General features: G+C 38.6%; 1 protein-coding gene across 12 annotated transcripts in view; it reads right to left on the minus strand.

Moving 5' to 3' along the window:
* Window positions 1-696: 696 nt before the first annotated feature.
* Window positions 697-25,590, minus strand: part of SGCG (sarcoglycan gamma) — a 143,699-nt gene continuing 118,805 nt past the window's right edge. For 10 of the 12 annotated variants that reach the window (XM_026108834.2, XM_026108835.2, XM_026108830.2 and 7 more), the window contains 3 exons: window positions 24,931-25,003; window positions 5,260-5,383; window positions 697-4,448 (listed from right to left, as the gene is read on the minus strand). In XM_026108834.2, the coding sequence (XP_025964619.1) occupies window positions 4,275-4,448; window positions 5,260-5,383; window positions 24,931-25,003 (371 nt within the window). In that variant the 3' untranslated portion in view covers window positions 697-4,274. Of the gene's footprint in view, window positions 4,449-5,259; window positions 5,384-9,789; window positions 9,843-11,298; window positions 12,588-24,930; window positions 25,004-25,590 lie in introns of those variants that run through there. The other 2 variants (XR_010387304.1, XM_064505013.1) reach the window with 2 other exon arrangements.

Genomic DNA, 25,590 nt, shown 5'->3' on the forward strand with positions numbered 1-25,590 from the left:
ATAATGGCTGAATCCTGTTTGCATAAGAGACCAAAGTGAAAAGTAGAATCAAAATAAAGTTATTGTGGTGATTTGAAAACTAAGATTTGTTTAATTAGTATATGGTTTGCATTCAGTTGGCACTTGGGTTGCTCTAAAAAGGTTGTAATAAAATCTATTGTAAATACTCCAATTAAAGTAAAAAGGGAGTACTGACTTCTGGATTTTGTACTGCCAGAGCTGAACAGTTGAGGATGGCTGAATTGGTATTGTGGAACATAGGCAGAAGTGCTTCTTGTGAAAGACAAATAGTATAAAAATAATTAAACCTGAGAAAATGAAAGTAGATGTTTATATTTGATGAAAGCCTACATTTTAGTCACTTGAAGTTTTTTGTCAGTGAGGTTTTACTGGTTCTGTTTGTTTTATTTGGTTCAGTAACTCTGGATGATTAATTCAGTAGCACTGGCATCTTTTTGGCTTACTTTCACCTACTACAGATGAAGATAAAGGGATTCTCCATGTCCAATGAAGCCCAATTGTAAAGCATATTCTAAATGCTGGAAAATAATTTTTTAATTGTGATCATGATTTAGTATTCGTGTTTTAAAATAATGGATGTTTCACATTTTGAGAGTCTTGGGAAGATTTTTTTTTTTAAAAAAGTAAACATTCATTTAAACTGTGTTTCATTTGAACATGAAAGGAGAAACAGACTTTTCAAAACATATAAAGTTTATTCAATAATTCAGTTTTCAGGTAATTCTTGCCGTTTCCTTCTGCATAAAGCTATATAGACAAATATAAATACTAAAGGACTGAAATGGAAACAGAGGATTGTGTTTTGCCACTTCCAATATTTACTACCATTCTGATCTCTTTATTTTTTCATTGTGTAGTAATCCCAATTATAAAAGGAACTGCTGTAAATCATTTTTTGGGGGGAAAAATATCTATGCAAATGATACAGTTCACTATGCTGCGTAGTATTTTTTTCTTCCATTTGCATGACACTTTTCAAAATAAACTAGAGAAGTGCAAACTCTCATTTTCCTGTGCCATAGTTTTCTGTTACTTTGTAACAATTATTTTTGTTTGATTCAAAGGGAAACAATAATTTACAAGTATTAAAGACACTTAGAAAGATGTCCACATGGAGATATCAGAAATGGTAATTTAGTGATGTACAGACTACATTGAGGTCAACAAGAATTCAGATGTTAGCATCAGCTTGATTACATTGTGATAATTTTAGCCATAGCTTTATTTCTCTGCTCACCATGAATGGAAAAAAAAAAATCCCCAAATGTTCTTCAGTGACAAACGAAGTTGCCACCCACACTTTTTAAAACCTGTAGTTTTTGCCTTCACAGCTTAAGCAATGCAACTATGTGTTCGGTGTCAATTTTGTAGCATAGTGAAAATGAGAACTGAAGCTGAAAAAATGCAGAGGGACATATCAGTGATTTGGATGGTGGCTTGGCCTGTGATGCAGGAGATCTGCTTAGTGTCCTGTCTTACTACAGAATTCACCTGTGAATTTACTTATGTCCAAAAGGATGATCATCCTAGAAAGGCAGTAGTTATTGCAATGTCTTACTGAGGTGCCATAATGCTCAGTAGCGTTATTAGCCAGGGAGCTGCACTGAGATTTTCCCAGGTGAATACCACAGCTATGTAAATGTTAACTGAAATGGAGCAACTTCAGTGGAAGAGGTTCAACAGTAGTTGTTTCCAAATACCTAGTAGTTTAGGGGTTATTCTTGTGATATGTGGGAAACCTGGCCTCAAGCCCTTGCTCTGTATTTAGTGGAAAATCGTATTTTAAAATGTGCCTCCAAAGTGAAAGCTTAAAATTCATAATTTAAAATTCCCTGTTTCCATTGCTTAGCAGAACAGGCAGATTGTGACTAATGTACTTATTTTCAATATCTGGCTAAAATTTGGGGCTTAAGCTAGGTGAATGAATAGTTTGGTACCATGTGGAAGTGAGTAGGTATGTATCCTTGATGTCAAAAATGTATGTAAGATGATAATTCAGATGCCTTTGAGACTACTTAGTGGCTGAATAGTCTAAAGATTGAAATTGCTGTCCTGCTGTCGTACTAGACCTGTGAAAGACTGTTACAGCCCTCCAGGTTGCTTGTAGTGATAATTTTTAGGTATCTGATGTAGTAGAATTCGCCATCCTTTCTGATAATGCATAGGCTTTCTGTACAGTGAATGACTGCTCCTAATTTGGTCTGCAACAGCTTGCACGTGGAACTGAAACCACCTAAGCTGACTTTAAAGAAATGCTGAAAAGAGGTTTCTGTTAAAGCCTAAGTTGAATGCTTATTTGCCTTATTTAGTAGTAGAGCCATATATTGCTGTCTTTTGGGCTAACAGCCCTGGACTCACTCCTGAAGGTAGATGTCTAAGCCCAGGAAGAGGGAATTTCAGAAATGAAAGATGTGTTACATCCTACTTACCCTTTAGGCAATGTGTTAGCATTAGAGCGCTCTCCAAATAACACAGGAGACCTTGATTCGCTTGCCTCCTTTACCTGAAGGGTCCCAAAATCTCAGCTCTCACACATGTCCTATTCTTTCCTATTGAAGCTCTTCTAGTTTGCATTAATTGCTGAGGGCTCCACCCTGCTAATGAAGGGCAATTTCAGTACTGTACATTAACACTGCTGGATGAAATACAAAGGCAGTCCTTGAGGCAGGGACTACCCAGGGCTTTACCACAATAGTAGCAGATCCTGTTAACTGGGAGCTCTTTCACCACGCAGTCTCTCGTGGGTATTTGGGATCTTGACAGTGTTGGTTTCTTTGATTGTCCACTGGAGCCAAGGTAGCAAGTTTAATAAATGGGGTAGTCTTGGCTGTTCTTTTGTTTTGTTCTGATACTACTGCCTTAAGAATGAACGGTTTTTTTTTCCTCTAAAGGAGGGACACTCTGTGATTTAATAATGATTATTGTTTAAGCTTTTATTGTAAATAAACACCAAGGCACTATGTGACAGCAGCTCCTAACTGGGTAATAGTATTATCAAATATATACAAAATAGCCTCAAAGGGATTAAAAACCCATGAGGTTTAAACAACAGGCTATTAATTACAAATCCTGCTATCCAGAGGTGTGCAAACAATTTATTTGTGATTTCAGTGCAACACTGTACAGGGAAATGGGTCTGCAGTCATGTTTCTCTACAAGGTCAATAAATGGTTTGTCAACTCTGGTGAGCATTTACTCTATATCTAAAGCCCTAATGCAAAAAATAATGGAGTAGTTTTACTCTCTCCATTTGTGGTGGGGTCCCACTTTGATAAGATCAGAAATATCAGTCAACAGCTGCAGATGGAAGTGACAGTTCACTTAATCAAATCCTGCGGGCAACAAAAAAGGATTTTTTTTCTCCCACAGCCCAAACAGTTCCTTGTATCAGACAAGCTGGAGCTACATTAAAGATTTTTTTTTCTTTTTACTAGTCCAGCTGGCAGAGCAAATAGCCTTGTTGAATTAGCATGTCCTAAAATATAAAAGGGTCTAAATGAGCATTATGGTACAGGCAGTACAATAAACTATTGCTATTATAAAATATACTAACACATTTCTCTTTTGTACCGTTAACAGCTTTGAAGACACAGAAAGGTATAAATTAGTAACTCCTGGAGCTTTTTCTGTTAGTTAGTCTGTTTTTTATGTGACTCAGTAATAAGCAAATCAACATTTATGTTGCCAAATTAAAATAGAAAGCTATCGGAAAATTAACACATTTGGTTCAGAACTCATACAAACACATTTTCTTTCATATTTTGTGTTATTGCAAGAACAAAATTGCATAGACCATTTGCTGGCACTTTCTGAATTCCCCAAATAATGCTTTGTCTTATCAAATAGTTCAAGTAATTCCTTCAAATGAATTTCACCCACTAATGCAGTAAGTGTTTACATGTAGTGAGAGAAAAAAACATGGAGTTCAAAAATATTAACAATAACAATCATTTGACTGAATAACAGTTCAGTGTTAGAAACATTCCTTTTATTTTTTTCTGATGCTCTCCGTATGGCTGATTTCAAAATGGTACTGCCAGAACATTTCATTTGATTGAAGTCATTCTTCTGAAGCTAAGATGTCATTTGTGCTCTTCTGCTTCTCCTTTCACCCTGTAGTCCAGGTTTCTAGATACAGATTTGTTTCCTAAACTGAAGTGCTTTGTTTTTTAAATTTCTGCTTTCAGTAATGGTCTGTTAGCAATAATATAAAACTCAGAATAGCAAGGGAATATGTGGCATTTTCTGGTGCTTTATTGACAGACACGGCTGTACTCTTGGCAAGTGGAGCCCACACCAGCCACTGACAAATAGAGCTTTCCGTCCGGACAAACACAGATCTCATAAAGCCCCTGAGAAACACCAGATCCGCCTCTTGTACCCTCCGGCAATTTAGGCAATCGCACAGTTTCAGCATCAAGCAAAAGCTGCATGGGAGAAAGCAGGACAAATGGGTTTGTTAGAGATAATAATACAGTAAAGACTTAAGAGTTCCAGAAAACAACCTGCCTATGTCTAGACGGTGGTTTAAGAATAGCCTTCTGCCCAGGCCGTTCATACACAAACCTGCTCTAAGGCCTGGGCTCTTCAGGCAAGTGCTGGAGTGCAGGAGAGGGATGAACTGAAGCCCTTCCTTTGGCATGGGCACAGCTGTGGCCCTACCTGCACGCTGGGCATGGGCACTGCTCCCATCGAGCGGCCAGGTCTGGCCTGGCCTGCCTGCTAACGCCTTGCAGCTACGTCAATGGATTAATGATGGTCACAGGCTGGCCTGAGTTGCTGTGTGCACAAACTCACGCTGTCTACACCACGCCAGAGGGGGTAAAGAGACTGCTGCATTTCCAGTGCTGCTGCTGCTAGGGAAGCTCTTAAAGATTTCTACAGAGCTTCACTCCTCTATCTAGAAACCTAAATATTTTTGAGACTCTGCGCTGAATCTCTTCCTCTGGTCCAAGAATCCCACTGGAGTGCCTCGGGATTAGTGTTAGCTGGGCAGCTGAGCAGCATCAGAGTTTGATTTAAACCATTTCTCTAAGCTAATGGGACATTAGATCAATTTATACTGTTATTTAATCTGACCTATAAATAAATGTCTCACTACTGGCACCATTAATTTTAACATCCTGTTTCCTAAAATCTGAAGAACTGAATTAGTAGAACTTTAAAAAAGACGTAATGTTTTGACAGATAGCTAGCGAGATCAACCACAGTCATGGAAACAGGAGTGCTTGTACTCACCACACCGTCACTGCTGTGTAGTTTGATATCCATCTGGGAAAGAGCTTCAATATTCCCAGCTTGTGCTTTGATATTAATTCCTCTTGGTGCATCCATGCTCAAAGATCGAGTTGGTGATTCCAATCTGAAAGCAGAAACAGGAAATCTGACATTAGCATGTTCTCATATCTTCCTTTATTTTGAATTATAAGTAAATGTTGAACAAGCAAATACTTCAAAGATATCGCCTGAAGTCACGTGAAAGATGGCAGCCTCCTTTTTCTTCAGGTAGACTTCAAAGAATAGACAGCTGTTTAAACACTAGTGTATCCCAAATTAGAAAAAAAAAAAGGTGAATTCGAGTTCATAATACAGACGCAAGGTATACATAAGCACAAACCCTCTGAAATTATTTCAGAGATTTGTTTTAGTGTAACTGTAATTTGTTTCTTTAAAAATGAGAATCCAGTTTTACATTCTTTAATTTGAATTTGTGTTCATTTGTGACATAACAGAGCATTGAAATTAATACATTTAGGGCAATCTGGAAAGCTTTTAATCAACAAGAGTTTTGCCTCTACTGTCAGTTGGGCCAAAATTTCACTCAGTGCATACGTGTAGTTTAACTAGATGGGCCTTTAAGATCCACAAAGTCAACAGCTTGGTTTGAAATAAAAGCTATGCAATACAAAGGAAAGCTGCAAACCCTACAGTGCCACAAGATGGCAGGAAGGGACTGTATTAGCTGAATAATCACTACATTGGGCCAGCTTTGCAGGATTAATGGATTTTTATTTTCCAAAGAGATAAGGTCTTGTTTCTTCAGAGTTTTGGCATCATTTCCACAACAAACAGCAAGGATAAAAATCATGGGAAAGAAAGAAAAACTTCAAACTCAGCAACAAGCTGATCATTATATTGCTTCTTTTGAGAGTTACCTAGTTAAGAATTGCTTCGGCTGGAGACGCTGGGAACGCCACAGTATCAGACTTTTTGCATGTTATCCTTTGTTTCTGAATATTGCCTCACCCTTGTTGATGACATCAGCCTGTATTTTTCACTATCAGCCTCCATTAATCAGGCTATTTCCCTCTCTCCCTGCTTGTGTTATATATTCTTTTTTTGTCCTAGAGAAAATGAATCAAAGAATCTTTTGTTTTTCATCAGATAATTTAATCCTCAGTGTTTTAAATAGGGAAGCAGATTTGTGTTCTTTTTTGTGCCGACACATGTTGGTTTTGCGCTGACACACATGCATTTTTTTCAAACAAATTACTTCATTTGAAATAATTTCTGAAAGAGCTCAGGCCTTCCTAATAGGTACTAAACTGATTGTCTCATAGGCGAGGGAACCTGGACAGTGCTCTGGTTCCAGCCGTTGGAGCTAACAGCATGAGAGAAGAAAGCAAGAGAGGAAGAAAGCAAGGTTTAGGGGAAATTTTAGTTTCTCTGAGTTATGGAAACACTATGGTGGTCTCAGTTTACTTTACAGCCATGTCAGCTTTCCTATTCTGCTCATGTGCTACACAAACATAGCATAACGCAGGCTACATCTATAATACAGACATCGGTCAAGCTTCCCAGTTCCCCGGTCTGCACCTGCGCATCCACCATAACTCAGCATCATTGGACCCAGGCAAGCACCAGCCTTCCCCATCCTCTGTGTCACAGTGTCCACCTTCTGGAAATCGTGTGTGTGTGTGTGTGTGTGTGTGTGTGCGCGTGTGAGCAAGCACATGCTCCTGGCAGATGCAGTGTGCTCTGTCACACGCACTGAGCAGCTGCCCATCTGGGTGAGCGGAGGACTGTGCCTCGAGAAGGTCCTTCACTGGGTTGTGCCTCCCTTAGTAAGTCCAGGCCCTGGCTGCTGATCACGTGCTAGAGGAATGGAAAGTTTTCACATACAGTCCTGATGTAGCTGTCTGATGGGTTTCATTCACTCAAATCACTCCAATTCTTTCTTTTCAGTTAACGTATTACAACTGGAATCTAAGACGTCAGTTTGTGCTTGCATAAAACTTCAGTTATATCTAAAGAGGTCTGAAGAAAAAAAGCTAAATCTAGCTGATATGCTGATGAAGGATAATTTGATTCTATCACACCTAAGAAGGTGATAGGTGAGCATGGTCACTGACACTTGATTTTATATTCCAAGAGCTGAAAGTGATCCCAGGTTTATTTGCTGATCACTGCTGCTCCAAGGAAGCATCAGACATCTAATGTTACTATTAGCAATCTTTATTAAGCAATGTTCATGATTTAACAATCTTTATTTTACTTTTTGCTTTAGCTCCTTACATTTAACTTCCACTTTTATGAAAAGGGAATTCAGTTTTTCATGGTGTGATTTGCATGGGAAGTTCACTGGAATATTTTGAGATGCATATTTGTATACAACATACTATTAAAAATTAATCAAAGTTCGTATTTTGCATAATTTTTTAGTTTAATATATTTTCGTAAGTTACTGTCATTGTAGTTGTATATGACAGGAATATGACTGTTTTGTTAGTTCATTTTAGGAAAAAGCTATAAACATTCAAATAGATTTTTTTTTTTTTTTGTAAAGCAATTCACCTATATAAATAATGTTTATGTAGGCATACATTTTTCTTTTTAAGGTCTGTTGAGTATTGGAAGAAAGCAGGCTGGGACAGATTTCTGAAGAGCATGTCAGACTTAGGAGTTTGAAAAGCAATCAAATGCCAGAGAAATATTTTCTACTTTCTACCAAAATTAATGCTGACAAGAAGCGTAAAGATTACTGAATCACTTATAGATTTATGATCCGATTTATACATAATTTAAATTACATGGCAGAATTACATTTGCTATATTAATCAAATTCTGAGTTTCTGCTGTTTATACAGCTCCGATTTCCAGATTAACTAAGGGCCGATTTACTTAATTGAGCAAGCCATTGGAGCTTCCTTGCAATGCAAAGTACATTGGAGCTTAAGCAGTGATTTTAAAGCTGTCTGGAACTATTATGCTTGAGATTTTAGCAAAGCAAATTCAATAACAATAATGATATTTTTCTTCATACAGCTTTCAAAAGATCAGTGTCTCAAATGCAGACCTAAAAAAAAAGGGGAGCAGGTATCTACAGTGGAAATTATGTGACTGAAATGAACAGTGATTTTGAATATGTCATCTCAGTCCCCACTTGGTGCTGAAGATATGCGACTCCCTCATTCCCTTAGACTTTGACCTTGAAGTCACCTCTATTCCTCAGTGATCCCAGCCTAGGAGCACCTCCAGGTTGTCGCTGTGGCAGGTTCGGATCCTTCCTGTAAGCCTAAGGCCTGAGGACTGCAAAACTGCCCTACCAGAAGACCTGACCCATGGGGACACCTGTATGAACTCAGAGTGTGTCAGAAAGATATGGATAGAGCCCTGCAATTAGGAACTGTGGTGGCATTTTTAAAGGACTAATATAGGAAAAGGGGCTTTATTATCAGTGACCAGTGGATCTAGTTAAAGCAGATGACTAGAAGAAGTGGCTCTGTGTGCCTAGTCACTTGGTTCATCAGGAAACAGAGACACTTTTACACGCAGGTAATTGACTGAAAGTCTCAAGATCCATTCCCTAGGCCATATGAGGGGGAAGAGACTAGACTTAACTGAGCAAAAAGGTAATGCACATCCCTCAAAAGTTTTGGCAAAACAAGGATTCAGTCTGCTTGCAAATGCTGGAGGGTGTATGGGTAATCAGAAAACCAAAGTTGGTTGTCTCAGCGTTTTCGTGCTTTGTGTAATGTTTGCCTGAATTCAGGTCATATGAATGATCAGGGAATATATTGTTACCAGTGACTAACTATTTTTAAATTTTTTTAAATTACAGACATATACATTTAATTGAAGAGAATGGACTGAGGATCTTTATCACCTGGAGGAAATAGTCTATGTAATGTGCTGTCCTCAAATACGACACCTGTCACAGCCTGTCTCTCATTGGGGAAGATAGACCAGGAGCTTCTAGGTACTCTGGTAGCTACCATAAAAGTAGTGTGATGCAAAAGCAACTGATCTTTGGGGCACAACATTGATGTTAAGGACTTGACATTCACATTATGTGTGTTTTGGGGTTTACTTTAACTAGGTATTGCCTGGCCCCACAGACTGAACACCCAAAAGAGTGGGAGCACATCAGGTGCACTCCAAGAGAACACAACTTTTACTCTAATTTAATCCAAAAGCCATGCAGTTTATGCACTCCAGGACAGTTTCACAATGAGAACCAAAGTGTGGGGAGTGCAGGCAGTTGGGCTATTTCCCTCAAAAGCACGTTTCTAATTTGAATTAAAATGCTGATGTAGACGCACCTGCAGAATGTGAGGCAATGGAAACCACACCTACGGTCACTTGCAGAGTAAACCTTTTCCCTTGCTTTCCTTCATGACTGCCATACAGTGATCCCTGCAGTCCTCTGGAGGTTTGTTGGCAAAGTGAAAGGATGCTGCACAGTAGTGAGGGGCAACTAAGCAGTCTCTGCTAATCAGGACAATATATTGCCTGATACATTCAGACATTCAGAAATATATTTCATACCTCTGTCACCTGCTGGATATTGGTCCTCCATCTGTCCATGGCAACTAAAGCAACTGGAAGATAAGATTTTAATTGTTGTCTTTTTACTTGCTGGTAAAATAGTTCAAGAAGTCCACTATACTGTCTTGTCTGGCTGCACAAGTGCTGCTTGTTTGGTGCTGGGGTGTGGAGAATAATTTATGAGAGACTGTGTGAATGTCTTCTGAGGCAATCTGGACAGCATCCAGGCTCTGGGTCTGAAATGGGCCCAACATCTTACTGGGCTGATTTCTTACCTTTTCTATAAGCAAGCTTCTAGCTCATGGAGATGACAATTGACCAGAAATTGCTCAGTTGGCTGTGTGTAGTGAAGATATTAAGGGCTGACAACCTGCTGTGATTGTGGTAAAGAAGCAGCTGATAGTTTTTGCGTATGCTGCAGGAATATCTCTCTCTTCCCTCATCCTGTTCTGGCAGGACAGGGAAGGACTCCTTGCTGATCTTTTATGGATCTCAGGGTGTCAGGCAGGGCTGGCTTTAGTATTGGAGAAATAGTGCCACAGCCTCCTGGAGCCCTGGTTCCCCTCACACTGCAATGGGGGTTGCTTGTCTCAGGCTCAGACAGAGGAACCAGCTTGCTATTGTGGCTTTGGGGAAAAGTTTACTCCTTTCTTCTGGCCATTTTTTGTCTTTTCCGTCTTATGAGTCGAAATCTTAAAGAAGGACTCAGCAAGGTCTGAGAGCCAAAGCTGAGTGACAGCTCTTAAACATTTAAGTTCAACCTGGAGAGACAGGGAAAGAGGAACCTTGAGTCAAATACTTGCATATAAGGAGCCTTCTGGTGCAAACATCCTCAGAATTCTTATCTCTCACTACTGCAGATATTGAATGTTAGGAAAAGGGAGGGGTAATTGCCCTTCCTCTTCCTTTTACAGTTCTTAATCAAGGCTATAGCTAGATTTCCCTTCTCTGAGTATAGTACAAAACCATATTGTCTCCATGAAGAGAATTCTGACCATCAGGCAGGTAGCCAAGTTGGAATAGACTCACTCTCTAACCCAGTGGCTGAAGCTGGGCTACTGCACAGAAATAAAATAAATCACAGAATCATAGAAGGGTTGAGGTTGGAAGGGACCTCTGGAGATGATCTAGTCCAACACCCTTGCTCAAGCAAGGTCACCTAGAGCACATTGCCCAGGACCATGTCCAGACAGTTTTTGAATATCTCCAGGTAAGGAGACTCCACAGCCTCTCTGGGCAACTGTTCTAGTGCTCTGTCACCCTCACAGTAAAGAAGTTTTTTCTCATGTTCAGATGGAGCTTCCTGTGTTTTAGTTTGTGCCCTTTGCCTCTCGTCCTATTGCTAGAAATCACTGAAAAGAGTCTGGAAATAAGAGAAACAAGTACTGAAGACCCACTGGATGAGAAAGAAAGTGTAACTATGTATCTTAGTGGTTAGGTAACTCACTAAAACTGGAGACAGCGATGTTGCAGTTCCTGTTCCTGACTATAAATTTTGTCTATTGACAGTTTAATATTAAACAGCTCTTTATTAAAAGGGAAAGATCATCAGAGGCAAACGTCAAGTGCAGAAAACTTCAGCATCAATATCTGAAGTTTGCTAAAGTTTTGCTAACTGAGAAAAAGAACTTTTTAACAGTACAGATTAGGCAGGATTAATAATAAATGGCAATATCAAGCTGGCATAACATTTAGAAGTTGTCAATTTTCAGAGTAATGATTGCTGATTTGAAAATGTACTGGATAGTTTTTGAGGTCAGGTTTTCCTAATAGATCAGCACTTGCATAGTTAATAGAATCCAAAGGCTAACTTGAATTCAGTGGAACAGAATTCATGAGTATGACTTTGGATGCAAGTTCCCCAAAAGCATGTTTTCCTCCCAGCATCTACTTTAGGAAGACTAGGATTACTGTAAGTGAGCTGAACAGATGGATGCTGCCTCTAAAAGTGTGGTGCATCCAACAACTGATGTACTCAGTATAACCTTTTTGGCTAAAGTAGCCTGATCAGTTTTACTAGACACTGATCAGTTTTACTAGACAGAGAAAAATTTACGAAGTGCAAGCCTGGCACTAATGCCTTAAAGATACAACAAAGAACTTAGCAGTGTATAGTGTATTTGATTTAAATTTGGTATTAAACAAGTAAAAGAGTAATACATATATATTTCTGTCTTGAGTCATCTTTTTTTTGTTTTTTTTTTTTAAAAAAAGGACCGTGGTATACAGGAGAAAATAAGATCTCAAATATTACTGGACTTGATTTATATTACTTTACATCTAGGTTACTTCACAGTGATATGTTTGCTCAGAACACTAGTTCTTTGCTCAGAACACATTGGTCTGGTGTTCACCAGTAATGTTGCGATTTTTTTTTGTGAAGCCTTCAAACAGTGACAAGAACATGCAGCATGTCCAGGCAGCATCTAAATAGTAGCTAATTCACAAAGCCTTTTCAGTAAGAGCCCCATGCCACTTTCCTTCTGTCATTTCTAGGACTGAAGATGCTGGTTCACACTTGCTCATGGGCATTGATATGGGAACAAGCATGCTGTGTTTCCATGCAGCATTAGAGAAGGGAATGAAGGGAAAAGAGAAGATACAGAAATTGAATCTCAGAAGAGCCTAAGCTGGAATAATGGCCCTTTCTCCACAAGTGTGTACTGGCATATTCTTCTTTACCTTGAACTTTCTTGCAGATGATAAAATCAAACAAATGATGATCTCTGGATGTCTTCCACTCTTCTTTCTTGAGTATATGGTTGTTTGACCCACCTCTCAGTAAATGACCTCCAGGACTTCTCAGAGTTAGAAAACATTTAAAAAAATTTCAAAGCATTTGTCAAAATTGTTCCAAGGCCAGATAAATCCATTACAATGAGTTCAATGTGTAAAAAGATTTTTTTTGAGATCATGAATATATGTAACTTTTTATTATTCCTGTTTAATTTCCTTGAGAGAAAGGGAAGTGTTTGGAGAGCAAAGGCTACAAGTCTTATTACAGCCTACAAGACACAAAGTAGAGATTCCAAAATGCAGAAGGCCTGAGGTTAAATAGGACACAAGTTGTCAAAATGGGGCCTAGAGAGTCACATGGTGTTAGTACATAACCAAAATAGTGTTTTCATGTTGTTAATATAAGAGAGGGCCAGACATATGCCTCTGGTATGTGGAGAGGAATCTTACCATTACGCCTGCCATTGAGTTCTGATTTGACTTTGGAAAGGTGAAATGGGAACAGAAATGAAATTAGGAAGTGACTGGAGGTCATGGAGCAGAGCAAGAGTAGAAAAGGTAAGAACAAAGGAAAGAAACATGAGAAAAAAAGGGGGAGGAGGAGAATCTTTGACCTGTTAAGAGACTAAAGTCTTGCAAGCAAAAAAGCAACTATAGAAGGATTCTGTGGCATAATTGGCCGTGGTTCTCTGTATGTATAAGCTTCTGGTTTTTTGAATGTATGTTAAACTTTAAAAGGCAATAGGAGGATATTATCTTTATGATTATTCTGATTCACTGACAATGCAGCTAGACATTGTAAGGGTGTATACCATAACCAGAGCATACACTAGTTGGATGGCAAAAAAATTATCAGTATTTATTTATGGTTTAATATATGGAATTTCAAACCATGGTCTCTCTTTATGGGCAAGATGGATTTCTGTGGACAGGAATACCTTTTCTAAACTGGCACTGTAGAGGTGGATATCAAGCAGGAGGCATACACTAATACCTACTGCCAATTCCCATGCATATTCACTCATTTCCAGCAGCTTGCTCCTCTTGAGGTCAGGCAAGAGAGAGGGTGATCAGGATGTGGGAAGAAGAATATGATTACCCAAAGCTATGGATCTTAGTATTCTGCCTTGTGGCTTTTGATTGTTTGCCAGCAGTTCCAAAGGCAAAAATGGACAAAACTGTCGAACTGAGATCTCAGTCTTGGTACATGTCTCATTTCTGTTTTGTTTTGTAAAATTATTTTCATTGTAATGTCAATTGTCGTAATGTAAAATGACATTTCTCTGCAAACAGGAAAGATGAGTTTCACAGCATGTTCCGAACAACAGTCTGTATCTAAAGGACATGGAAGTATTAGTACTCAACAGTAAACTCTAACAGCTCTTACAGAACATCAAAAAGTACAAAATACTAATAACTTATTAAATCTGCTTCCCCAGTCAGTTTCTGCACAGTAAAGAAAACACAGAGGCTACTTAGTCAAGCCTGGTCATAAAGTCCTGATTTGACATAAATATTGTAAATCTTTTAAATGCTGACTGAAATGTTTTATTTCTAGAATGCCCTATTTTGCATCACGCTCATTGAATTTCTCATTTACATTTAAAGGGGGGATAGTTGCTTCCTGCTTGAATGCTGCAGTCTTTCACATTTGTTTCATTCACTTTGATATTCTAAGTCTGAGCTTCACTGAGTTAAATTAGATGAACTATAAATAATGAAAAAAAATTGACTGAAAAACAGCATCCATTTTTATGCTGTCAAGTCCATTAGTTGGTCAATCGTTAAATTACATCATCCCAATTTTTGTAGTTTATTTCAAAGAAACTATTTTCCAGGGATTATTCCTCCTAAGAGTTGGCTGCATTAGGACACTTATTCTGTTTCAAGAAGACTAACATCAGTACAGAAAGCTCCTTTACACTGAATCCCATATCAGGCTATTATTTTTGAAATTGGGATTGCTTTTGTACTCACAATATATTCAGCATTTTCCAAACCATAACTGGGAGAATATTATTGTTTTGAAGGGAAATTATTTATTGCTTTGCGGTTTTGAAATTTCTTATGAGATGACTTGTTGCTGATGCATTACATTATGAATAGTTAAAGTCACATAATATAGTTTTCCTGTAAACTTCTATTTTACAATTTTTGAACACTTAAGTGTGATGTTTTATTATATGTTTCCTGATACAAAGGTGCAGATTTGTAAGCTGTAAGGAAGAAGTAATTTATAAGAAGGCATTGGAGATGCTAGAAAAAACCCTCAGAACAACAGATGCTAGAGTCAGTGGGACAGCTGTAGAAAATAATAAATATACATGTAAATACAAGCATGGGAGGCTGAGGCACAGTGATTATGACTGGATAAAAAAGAAGTCTGAATTTGATGCAGAAGATATGCAGAAAGTTTTGAAGAAAGAAGGGATTCAGAAAATTGATAGCACTGAAAGCATTAAGACTATGTTTCAAATTTATTATCAAAGTCTTTAGCGAGTATAGGATAACTGTAAGTTTTTATCAACCTAGAAGGAAAGATACTCATTTTAGGTAGATAGAATGGAATCATCTCATTCCTGAAAAGACAGAGCTGCAGCAGGGTCAGGACCTCCAAGGTCATTCTCACCTCAGGATGACTCATTACCTTGTGCCTGATATCAAACAAGAACCAGTAATTGGTAGCATTTGTTAATCCTCCTTACAGGGTTATATAAACTATGATTAACAATTTACAGGAATTTATGGAATACGAGGTTATATGTGGAAAAAGCTCTGCCCTGAAATTTGAACATTTCCTAGCATTGTGTGTGGCCTTGTGTCTCACGACAATTTTCTACTGCTTTAGAGCTTAACCATACATGGAATTGTCACTGAGTGAGATTCCTCTGGGCAAATGTAGTGCCTGTAGTAAGGAGCATAGGTGATTCCCCAATGCACTCTTCACAGCGAATGGAGAGAAACAGACACTGTGAAGACATAATTCATCCAATCTATTTTAGATGTCTGTTAGGATAAAACGCACCTTGCCCTAACTGTATCTGTTGCCTTCCATAAAAAGGTGATGAGATGTGATAGAGATGATGATCTGATGGAGATCTGACTGTAGATGCCTAAATGAGGTGAGATCAGTTCCACCTTAACTACCTGCCTGAGCAGTTGTGAATCCAGGCAGAGTGCTCCAGGGATATTAGCTTCTCTGAAGAAGGCATCTGTGCAGCATCTTGTGGGAGGATCCCTTCCCACCTAAATGAATGAATCTTGAATGAGGGTTTGTGCTCCCAGAGAAGGGAGTTTTGAAACCGGTGAGCTTCTAAGACGTATCTCTTTATACTGGGCACAGAGCTCCTCTAGGTCTGGACCCTGTTTTGTGAATGCAGCCTGAATATGCAAGAACTGTAATATAACCAGAAGTGAGTGCTGAATTATAAGCTGAATGACACACACTGAGGAAAACATTTAGAATCAGCCGAAGTGTTAGGAAAATAGAGGGTTTTGGTTTTGTCTTCTGCTCAGGATAACTGGCAGATCTCTATAGCATTCCATTTCTTTGGGGGTGGCATTCTTAAAAATTGGGAGTATTTGCTATTCTTGAAGAGATCAGCTAGTATGTTCTCCACCATATTTTCCTTTCCTTTAATTTAAAGAAAATACTTATCATCCTATTTTTATTTTTAAAAATAGTCTGTGTTCTAAATTCGTGCCGTATTTATGTTAAAAATTTGCAATGAATGGCATCAGATGACTCATGTGAAGCCGAATTATGAGATTCTGAGTTCAAGGGACTTGTACAGCATAAGCACAGCAGACGCCAGCACTGCTTGTGGCTTTGGGGTGAATTGTGTGCACAAACACAATGGCAAAGCCAGATCTGAATAACAGATGTTTTCAGGTCCCAGGACTTTGGTTGATAGGATTTATTTCATGTAAGCAATATTAAAAAAAAAAAACAACCAAAGTTCTAGGACAAATGCATTTACATGTTCTCTTGAAAAGAGAATAAAACTGCCCAGTTTTAACGATACCTTCGAAAGACTATAAAAGCAATTTAAAACAGCCTCTATAACCTATTCAAAAACATTGCATGTATAATTATTACAGCTTGGTTATTTGTTTACCAGTGCTCCATCCATCTTAAATACTGAGGTATTTTTGCCTATTTCTCCACTGTCGCTCAAGGCAGAGATGTTGAAAGAATGAAGACTAAAGATCAGAACTGAGATACGATTAAAATAGAACCTTCAGCTTCTCTCAAGATTGATAGTTGTGATAAAAAGTGGTAAGCAGAGCTAATTCAAAAGAGGTCTCTGGGATGACCTCAATTTTATAATGTGCTGGCTCTCAAGGTAATTAAAAAAGACCAAGGCCCCAGTGAGTGTGATTGAATCTGGCACATCACAGATGTTTTCAGTGTAGCTGTCTTTTTCACATGACTTTAATTATCTGTAAAACAACTTACAGTATTATAAAATTTTACTTTTATGTAATGGCACTATTTGCATCATTGCTGTAAAAGTCTGGTTAGTTACCTGGAACAATTTTTTCTTTGCTGTGTAGAAGCAGAGAAGGAGTCCAAGTAACTGGAGTTATTTAGCATGTGCTGTTCACAGTGTTCACTTGTTCTGCAAGTAGCCATGAACAGAAACTCTCCAGTGAAGAGGCCTTGGCTGACAGGCAGGTCAGACCACCCCAGCTTGTGAGTTGTTGATACAGTGGCTGAGCCTGACACTCTTCACCCTCACTCACTCCAGCTTCCTCACAACTGGAGTGCTGCAATCGCACCCACAGGCTGACGCAGAGGGAAAGGAACGTGAGCAGGGAAGGTGCGCATGTACGCTATATCTTCAAGAAATACTGCTTTTAGAAAATACTTCCCTTGCTTCTTTCAGTGTCTATCTATCCTTATGGTGAGTGACTCCTGTTTCATCTCCTCCCCACCAGCTCCCTTAATGTACCTGCAGACAGATATGCTCAAGTGCTGCTCTACCAAATTCAGTATTACCCCTTAGACCAGTGAAAGCACAACCGCAGACTCACAAATAGAGCTCCAGGTGGTCATCTGCAAAGTGTCTCTAACTGAGACAATCATTAATGAAGATTTCACGGTAGCTTGCGCTCTGGTGGAGTATGCTGTAATCACTGATGACAAGTTCACTTTAGCAATTTCGCAGAATAGTCTGGCATTGTCAGGTGTCCAGTTCAATAATGTACATGCAGAAATATTATACCTTTGGTCTTTGCACTGGTGACAAAAGCAGCCATGGAAAACTTGTAAATGGCTTTGTTCCCTACAAGTAGCAGAAACAAGTCCTTTGGATCTTTAATGTGTTAAGTGACACCTCTGAAGAACTGAGGCTTTTAGGAAGAACATGAGCCCCATGTCTGACTGGCTTATGCGAAAGTCAGTTGCGACAGTGGGCAGAAACTTGGCATGTGTTCTCAGGGAAATCTCACCCAGCAAGAAGGCAACTAACATCAGTGCATGGATTTCCTCTACTCTCGTTACTGAGGTTTTACTCACTGGTTTCAGAGGCTGGCAGTCCTTTGAAACAGGAAATGTGTTGTAGGTGCTTAGAAGAGCAGTTGTGACTGCCAACACATCAGTGTGGAAACAGGCTTTTTTAGGAGACCAGAGACTCTGTCCCCATGTTCACCAAATGTTCTTCCTACCTCAAGAGGAAAGCATTTGTGGGAGCGGGACAAAATCCCTCTGCAAACTTAGAAGGGAGGATAATCTAATCATCACAGGTAAGTTTATCTCCAAGGATCATATGGTCCGTATACATGCCCTGCAGGTGAAGGCTTTGCATAGCTGCATGCAGTCATTTGTCCTTGACCGATTTGTTTCATGAACTTTTGAAAATCCTTGAAATCAACCAGTTGTGGGTGAAATGGTGGGTAACTCAATTTCAACTACATGTATGAACAAAAGAGGACCCAGGTCCAGCTGTCTGTGGTTGTGTGGGGATGGATCCCCAGAACTGTCAAATTCAGGGAATGGAACTGTGTTCAAAGCCAAGTGAGGACCCTCAGCTGTTAGGACCAAACCTTCAAATCTGCAGCTGACTGAATGCAGAAGCACAGGCCTGGGATGTTCTCAGTAGAAAAGCCAGCATGAATCCTGTCCTACTGCCAGTTCTTTTAGGTTATCTGACTAAGGGCTAATCACATTAAGCAAAGAGCTGCTGAGAATCAAAGGAACAACAACAGGTGGAGGAACGCTAGTAACCTATTCAGTGGAAACTGAGCACTGACTTGGCTACTCATAAGACCAGGAAAGAAAAATGATTGGACCATTATCCCTGATGTGAAACCCACCAAGATAAGTCAATGAGTAAACGCTCTTCCTGAAAAGCCATGCAAACTAAAGGGGGTTATTGCCTACAGGAGAATAATACTTATTATTAACAGGCAGGAGGAAGAACATTTTCAAACAGAGCAGAGTTTTGAATTGTGGAAAACTTGTTATGGGATGTTTAGGGGAAAGACCAAAGGTACAGAAAGCAAGAGATCAAGGAGGATCTAGGAGAGAAACAAGCATGGTAAAATAGAGGAAAAAGAGGATAAAAAGGACTGGTTGGGTGTAAGCAGATGGCTGGACAGCATGTTAATCTGACTGAGCCCTCTGCTCAATTACTGGTCTATCTTATATTCTTATTAAATCCTAACTATCTCCTGTGTGAGTTTGTTCCCTACTCTGGACCTGTGTGTGTGGGCATTATTTCAGGTCTGACTGGCTGATGAGCAGGACAAGTGGTCTGAGTGCCAGCCACTGGAGGAGACTGGGACCTGGGGCTAGCTACTGGAGAAACCCATGCTTATGTGAGTGTATATCCCACCAATGGACTTCAATCATGAACAGCCAGAGAGGGAGAACAGGACTGGGCCATCCCATGTAGGGATGTTCATGTTTATGTAGGTGCCACTAAAGGCACAGATCTCTATGCTGATCTATGTGGTCAGCTGTGTGTGTAGTGTTTGCAGTCCGCACATGTATTGGGAGTATGTGCTCACCTTCTTTACAGCTTGAGCCTGGGCACAGGGAACTGCAGCAGCCTGGCTCTTGCAGACCAAGATCTTTGCCACAACAAACCAGTTTTATCAGGCCAGGAAGGAGAACTGCCCCTATGTCCTGAAGTCCGCCAGATCCAGAAAGCTTTTACAGGCTTTATGACTGCACTGATTCTCACTGTGTGGTGCAGATGGTGATATCTCAAAAGGGTATATCTGGGCACATCTCAGATGCGCCCTGGATGGAGAAGCAAAGGGCTGATAGATGTGCTTTCCAAAAATGTATATCTTCTCAGGCCACGAATGACAATGCTCCTGTTTTTGTCTGAATTTATACTTGTTGCAGTATTATATGCTGCAATTCTCAATAAAAGGTGTATTACACAGAGATAAATTGTCAGCTTAGAATAGAACACAAATTTGTATCAAGCAAATTAACAGCAGGGCTCATAAAAATTATATTGCTGTAAAAATATCTCACTAGTCAGGGAGAAGAGATACTGTAAAAATACTGATTTACAACTGTAGACTTATTTTTGTGTTATGCAATTCATTTTATTCTGATTGACTGGGCTTTTGATTTGCATAATGAATGCAAATAAAAAGCACTGTACTTCAATTAGTCAAATGGTATTTTTAGGCAATTAGCATGTAAGCATTAGTATCACAAATATGATTAAATAATGATTTAGGAAATCTTTCTAGCCTAATTGTCTTCTATATATCTCTTTCTAGATTTCCGTTATAATTCCATAGGCCCATAAAATCCACTACTTCAGCTTCCAGACTTTCTCTCTGTCTTACTATCCTATTTAGCCCTAACAAACCTGTATTTCAATAGCAAAAGGAAACCATATTATGAATGGGCAATGGAAAGGACAAAAGTAAGCCTGAATAAAGAATCAGAGAGAGGTGGGAGCCATAAAAAAGTGGAATTATTGCCTGTTGCAGAATATGCCCATAGGCTGTCAAATGTACCCATATGCTGATAATACGTTTACATATATGAATTTATAATCATACTCTCTCAAAGGTTCACTCACTTGAACAGTGACACCATTACGGCTATAGCGCTTTGTACATCTATGGAGTGTGGAGTCTCTTGAACTTGAATGTAAACCCTTGGTTGAAGAACTGTCAAAATACCAAAAAGTGACTGTACCAGAAGTGATTTCCCATAAGATTTTTGCTCAGAAGGCACAGTTGCTTTCCCTAAGGCATCCATATAACGGCAAATATGAGATAAAAGCTACATTCATCTATGAGCATTATACTCATTAAGCACAGTACACAATTACTTTTACAATAAATGAAAAAATCTCATCTTTGTAAGGATATCTCCATGAGTTCAGGAAATATGAAGGCTCAATTCAGAAACATTATTTTGAGATTTATATAGCTTTGCTTATCTACTGCTTTTCATTACAAAACAGCAAGCCATCTATATCATGGAAAGTGAACAATATCAAAATGACAAAACTCTATATGGGTTATGTGTTATTCAAGGATACAAAGTATAGGAAGAGTAGAATAATATTCTAAATAATATTCTAAAGTACTATAAATTATCAGAAGAATATATTAACATCAGAGTAGAAAATTATCTAAAGTGAGACACTGGTTTTCACTATCAGATTCTTATTTGAAAAATGGGTATAAAAAGGGGTATAACTGCTGGAATGAAACTCTGGATAAAATCAAGAGAGGCTACTTCCAGTGCTCAGAATGGAATTTAAGGGGAGGCTGGCTTTTACAGAATTGCTATAAATGTCTTTGCCTAGTTCCATTAGTTGCTGTAATGCATTTCCCACCTACATTTTTGGTTACAATGTGGGTATCTGAACATGGGCTGCTATGATTTTGTGAAAATTTCCTGTTTTGGGAAGCAGGGCTAAAGCTAAAGCTAAAGCTAAAGCTTTGCTGTCACCCAGGTAGAGATAGTAACTAAAGTCCATGGAGGTTCCCAGGGAGACCTGATACAGGCAAGTTTTGAACATGCCAATTACACACCAAAGCATAAGTGCTGAGGCCATTTTCATCTAAAACCATAGAAGAGGTGTCACTGTACACCTTTTTATAATGTTGTATTGATTTGCTATTCTGCAAAGAATTATGAAGCATCAGTTCAATTCTCTCCTCATCTTGAAGGGAATGCAACCTGTATCTGTGATGTCTATTTACCAAACTCCAAAATAGTTTGGAGGGATTGAAGAGCTGGATGGCAGTTATCCCTAGGCTGAATGACCAAGTCATCAGGCAAGAATTAGAGCAAGTAAAGAGGAGATAATTAAATGGTTAGGACATTTGCCTAGTTCTTAGTCTCCTTCCAGGATTATTTTTAGTTTTTAAATCAGAAATGTAAACCCCAGGTCTTCCCCTACTCTTAGCTGAATGTGCTAACCACAAGCGTAACTTCCTCTTGCTTGCTCTCACTTGGAGAGGACTACATGGAAGGAAAAGGAGTTGTATCCCAGTCAAACAGGAGCTTACTGTCCAAAAGCATTCCTGGGTCTGGACTCTACCTAGGCAGCTGGCACAGGAGAAGGCCTGTAGCAGGCAACTGAGGTACAGAGAGAGGTAAGAGTCTAGATATATTCTTGTTCTTGCTAATTACTGCTGGCTATTTTTAATCAGGTATCTCCTCAGTGGTGTTTGTCTAGGGAGGATATTTTCTGTCTATATCCAAATCTTCCCATCTACTCTAAGAAGAGCCAAGATACCTGACTGGCTTTCTAAACAGCCTCATTAAGGTCAAGCACTCCATTTTTAGATGTAGTGTTACTTAATTTTATGGGTCTACTTAGCACATATTTGGAAGGACTTAGACACTTTATTCTGGATGTTTAAATTGCATATTCAGATCCCAAGGCAATCCTCAAAACTTCTCTCAGCTACTGCATAATTCCACAGACACCTACATTTCTGTAGGTAAAATCTAGGAATCTAACTTTCATTTAAGTCCTCATGCCACCAAGACCAGACCATGGCCCAGTAGAATTATTTCTATGAGGCCTCTACTACTCCAAGAATCTTCCTCAATTGAAGCATTCCAAGAGGTGCAGGGGAAGGAGGTACTTAAACATGCAACTTAGATGTTTGGGCAGACACTTGTTACATTTGAAACCCTGTTTTTAAGTCTCTACTAGGCCCTAAAGTCTTAATGAATTTTGTGAAGGGAAACTAGGTATCTTATTTAGGTATAAGAACTCCACGAAGGGAATTCAAAAATAACAATATTATTTTAAAGGTAGAGGTGCTTCAGTTTTGAGGTGTAGACTTCTTTATTACAGTTCTTCCATACTAGTTGGAAGTAAATGCAAGCACCTCTCTTCTTTCTGGATGAGTCATGAATGCAATCTATTAGACTCAAAAGGACTCTATATATTTCCTTTAAATTATGGAATGAAAAGACAGTTACTGACCACGGTATAATAGTATTGCTCTGTCTCCATTACTTAGCTATAAAAAGATATGTTCCAACACACTTGTCACTTCATTTCCAATAAAGCAGCCTGTCTTGAAATTCAGCATTTGGACTAGAAAGCCAGCAGAATGTGTAATTCAGAAGGCTGTTTGTGCCAGCATTGTTTGCAGTACTGCTCTAAATCTGAATAGCAGAGAATGTGGCCTCAATTCACACAATACAAGTTGAAAAGTTATGAGCATTAACAGCTTTACAGTCAGCTCCTTGAAACATGCAACTACATTTGAAGTTGATGGGTTTTTTTGAAGCTGTATTCCCTATATTTAATGCTGCATCCTGTGGCACTTTCTATCACATTCATCCAGCATATCACATTCACGTGGCACAGCATAACCACTAAGCTAAAAATAGCAGAAGACTAATAAATCAGATGGTGAAAGTGTGGAGATAAGGCTTGAGGTGAGTAAATAGGGTCTATTACCTGTAACTTGGTTCTCATTACCTTAATCTGGAAAGGAAGTATAATTTCTAATAGAAAACAGAAACATATATTACTTAAAATTGCACTCTAAAAGTTCATATTGAAATGCCTTTCAATACGCAACTCCCTGTGTTCCACAGCATAGAATGAAATGGAATATTTATAAGACATTACAGATTTGCAATTCATTGGGTAAACTCTTCTCAGCTCCTTCACAATAGAATGTGTGTACTTTGCTTACACTGACATTTAAGATTACCCTTGAAAATGACCTTTATCCAGTGAGAGCTTTGTCAATTATTCTTCTCTGGCTATGTCTTAAGTTAGCACCTGCACTGTAGACACATACATTTGCTTCTTGATCCTCCTAGGAAGCCCTCCAAAGAATGATTTCTATCTCTAATTTCTGGCTTGACACTGATTGTGGGTGGTAAAGACAGCAAAAATAATATAGGAACAACCAAGTTCTATTATAATGGAAAAAAACGCATTTCTAAAAATGGAATCAACATGTAAAAGCCGATGTCCTGAGCTCATTCTGTCTTCAAATGCAAGCAGACGCTATCTCACTATAAGTAAAAATTAAATATCAAGGAGAAAATTAAAAGAAGCAACATAATAAAGTCTCCTTCTCATTTACCAGCCTCAGTTTGAAAATTCAGTCACCAAGATACAGACAGTGTTCATGAAAGTTGTAATTAGCTTCTGATATTCTCTGATGGTTAGCCTCATCGGAGAAGAAACACTATGAAAAGAAATTATGATAGAAAGTAGCAGACTGCCAAGGTATGAAAGTACAAAATTGTCCTTGTTGTTGAAGATGTCCTCTTTCATTTAATTTTTCTTTGAACTGACAGATAAAATGAAATACAAGTTTGTCACGGACTGAATGCATATTGAGTTTATCACCTTATCATAATCAACATATTATAAAGTAATTTGGGATGCTCCAAATTGCATATAGCAATGCTGAAACACTATCCCAGGATTAAGGAGCTCTGGAACATGAAAAGTACTTTATAGTGATTTTCTCACCTCAAACTGCTCATTAATTATACAGAACTTTGCACATTTCCAAATGTCTCTTACTAGTCCGTTTCCTCAGACTGACACTAGTTTCTAAAAATCTTGACTAATTACAGGTCTATGATCTGCTTCAGATAACCAACTCTTACTGTAACATATCATAGAACATCACACTTAAGTGTTCAAAAATTGTAAAATAGAAGTTTATAGGAAAACTATATTACATGACTTTAACTATTCATAATGTAATGCATCAGCAACAAGTCATCTCATAAAAAATTTCAAAATCGCAGAGCAATAAATAATTTCCCTTCAAAACAATAATTTATAAATATCACATAGGAAAGAAAAAAGGTTATTAGCAGTTCTGTAAATGTTGTTGAAAATCCCTAGGTCTGAAAAATATGAATATGTATAACAAACCATATTTACTTATTAGATTTTTTTATGTAGAAGTTCTTACCTAAGCTGTTTAAAAGCCTCTGCCTTCACAAGTGGTGTTTCTACAGAGTGCTCAAAAAGTGCTCCTTCGGGCCCTGAAAAACAAGAAAAAAACTATATTGTAAAGGTTCAAATGTTGAAAAAATAGCTACACTGATTTATATGGCCACTCTGATATCAGAAATTAAAATATGAAAATATATACTGATGGTTAACAAGCAGCATCCCTGTAAGTCCTGCAGCAGCCCCGTCCTGCAGGTGTTCTTACAACGCACCTGATACACAGAGATCACTGAGAGCACTCAGAAAAGCAGCTAAACAACAACTACAGTAGGGTTGGAGTCTTTCACTGTTTGCTTATCAGTTTTGTGGATAAAGTGCACATCCAAAATTTGGGAGGCCTAGGCTTAGTGCTTTTCTCTGTCTCATCGGATTCATGTATCTAATCACTTTTCAGGTACGGATGCAGCAAGGCAAGATGTTTTAATTTAATGCGATATTATAAATGATTGCTTTTTATTGGCTGCTCTTTAAATTAAAACAGACGATTATCCTCAAGAAAGAATTCTGGGTTGGCATATTGCAAATATATGGACGCAACTTTCTATAGTTATTTCTGTTTAAATTAGGTATCCACACTCCGGAAAGATTAGAATTATTCACCACATTTTGGGGCTTAGCA

This window comes from Dromaius novaehollandiae, chromosome 1 (assembly GCF_036370855.1).
Source record: "Dromaius novaehollandiae isolate bDroNov1 chromosome 1, bDroNov1.hap1, whole genome shotgun sequence".
NCBI classification, from domain to species: Eukaryota; Metazoa; Chordata; class Aves; order Casuariiformes; family Dromaiidae; genus Dromaius; species Dromaius novaehollandiae.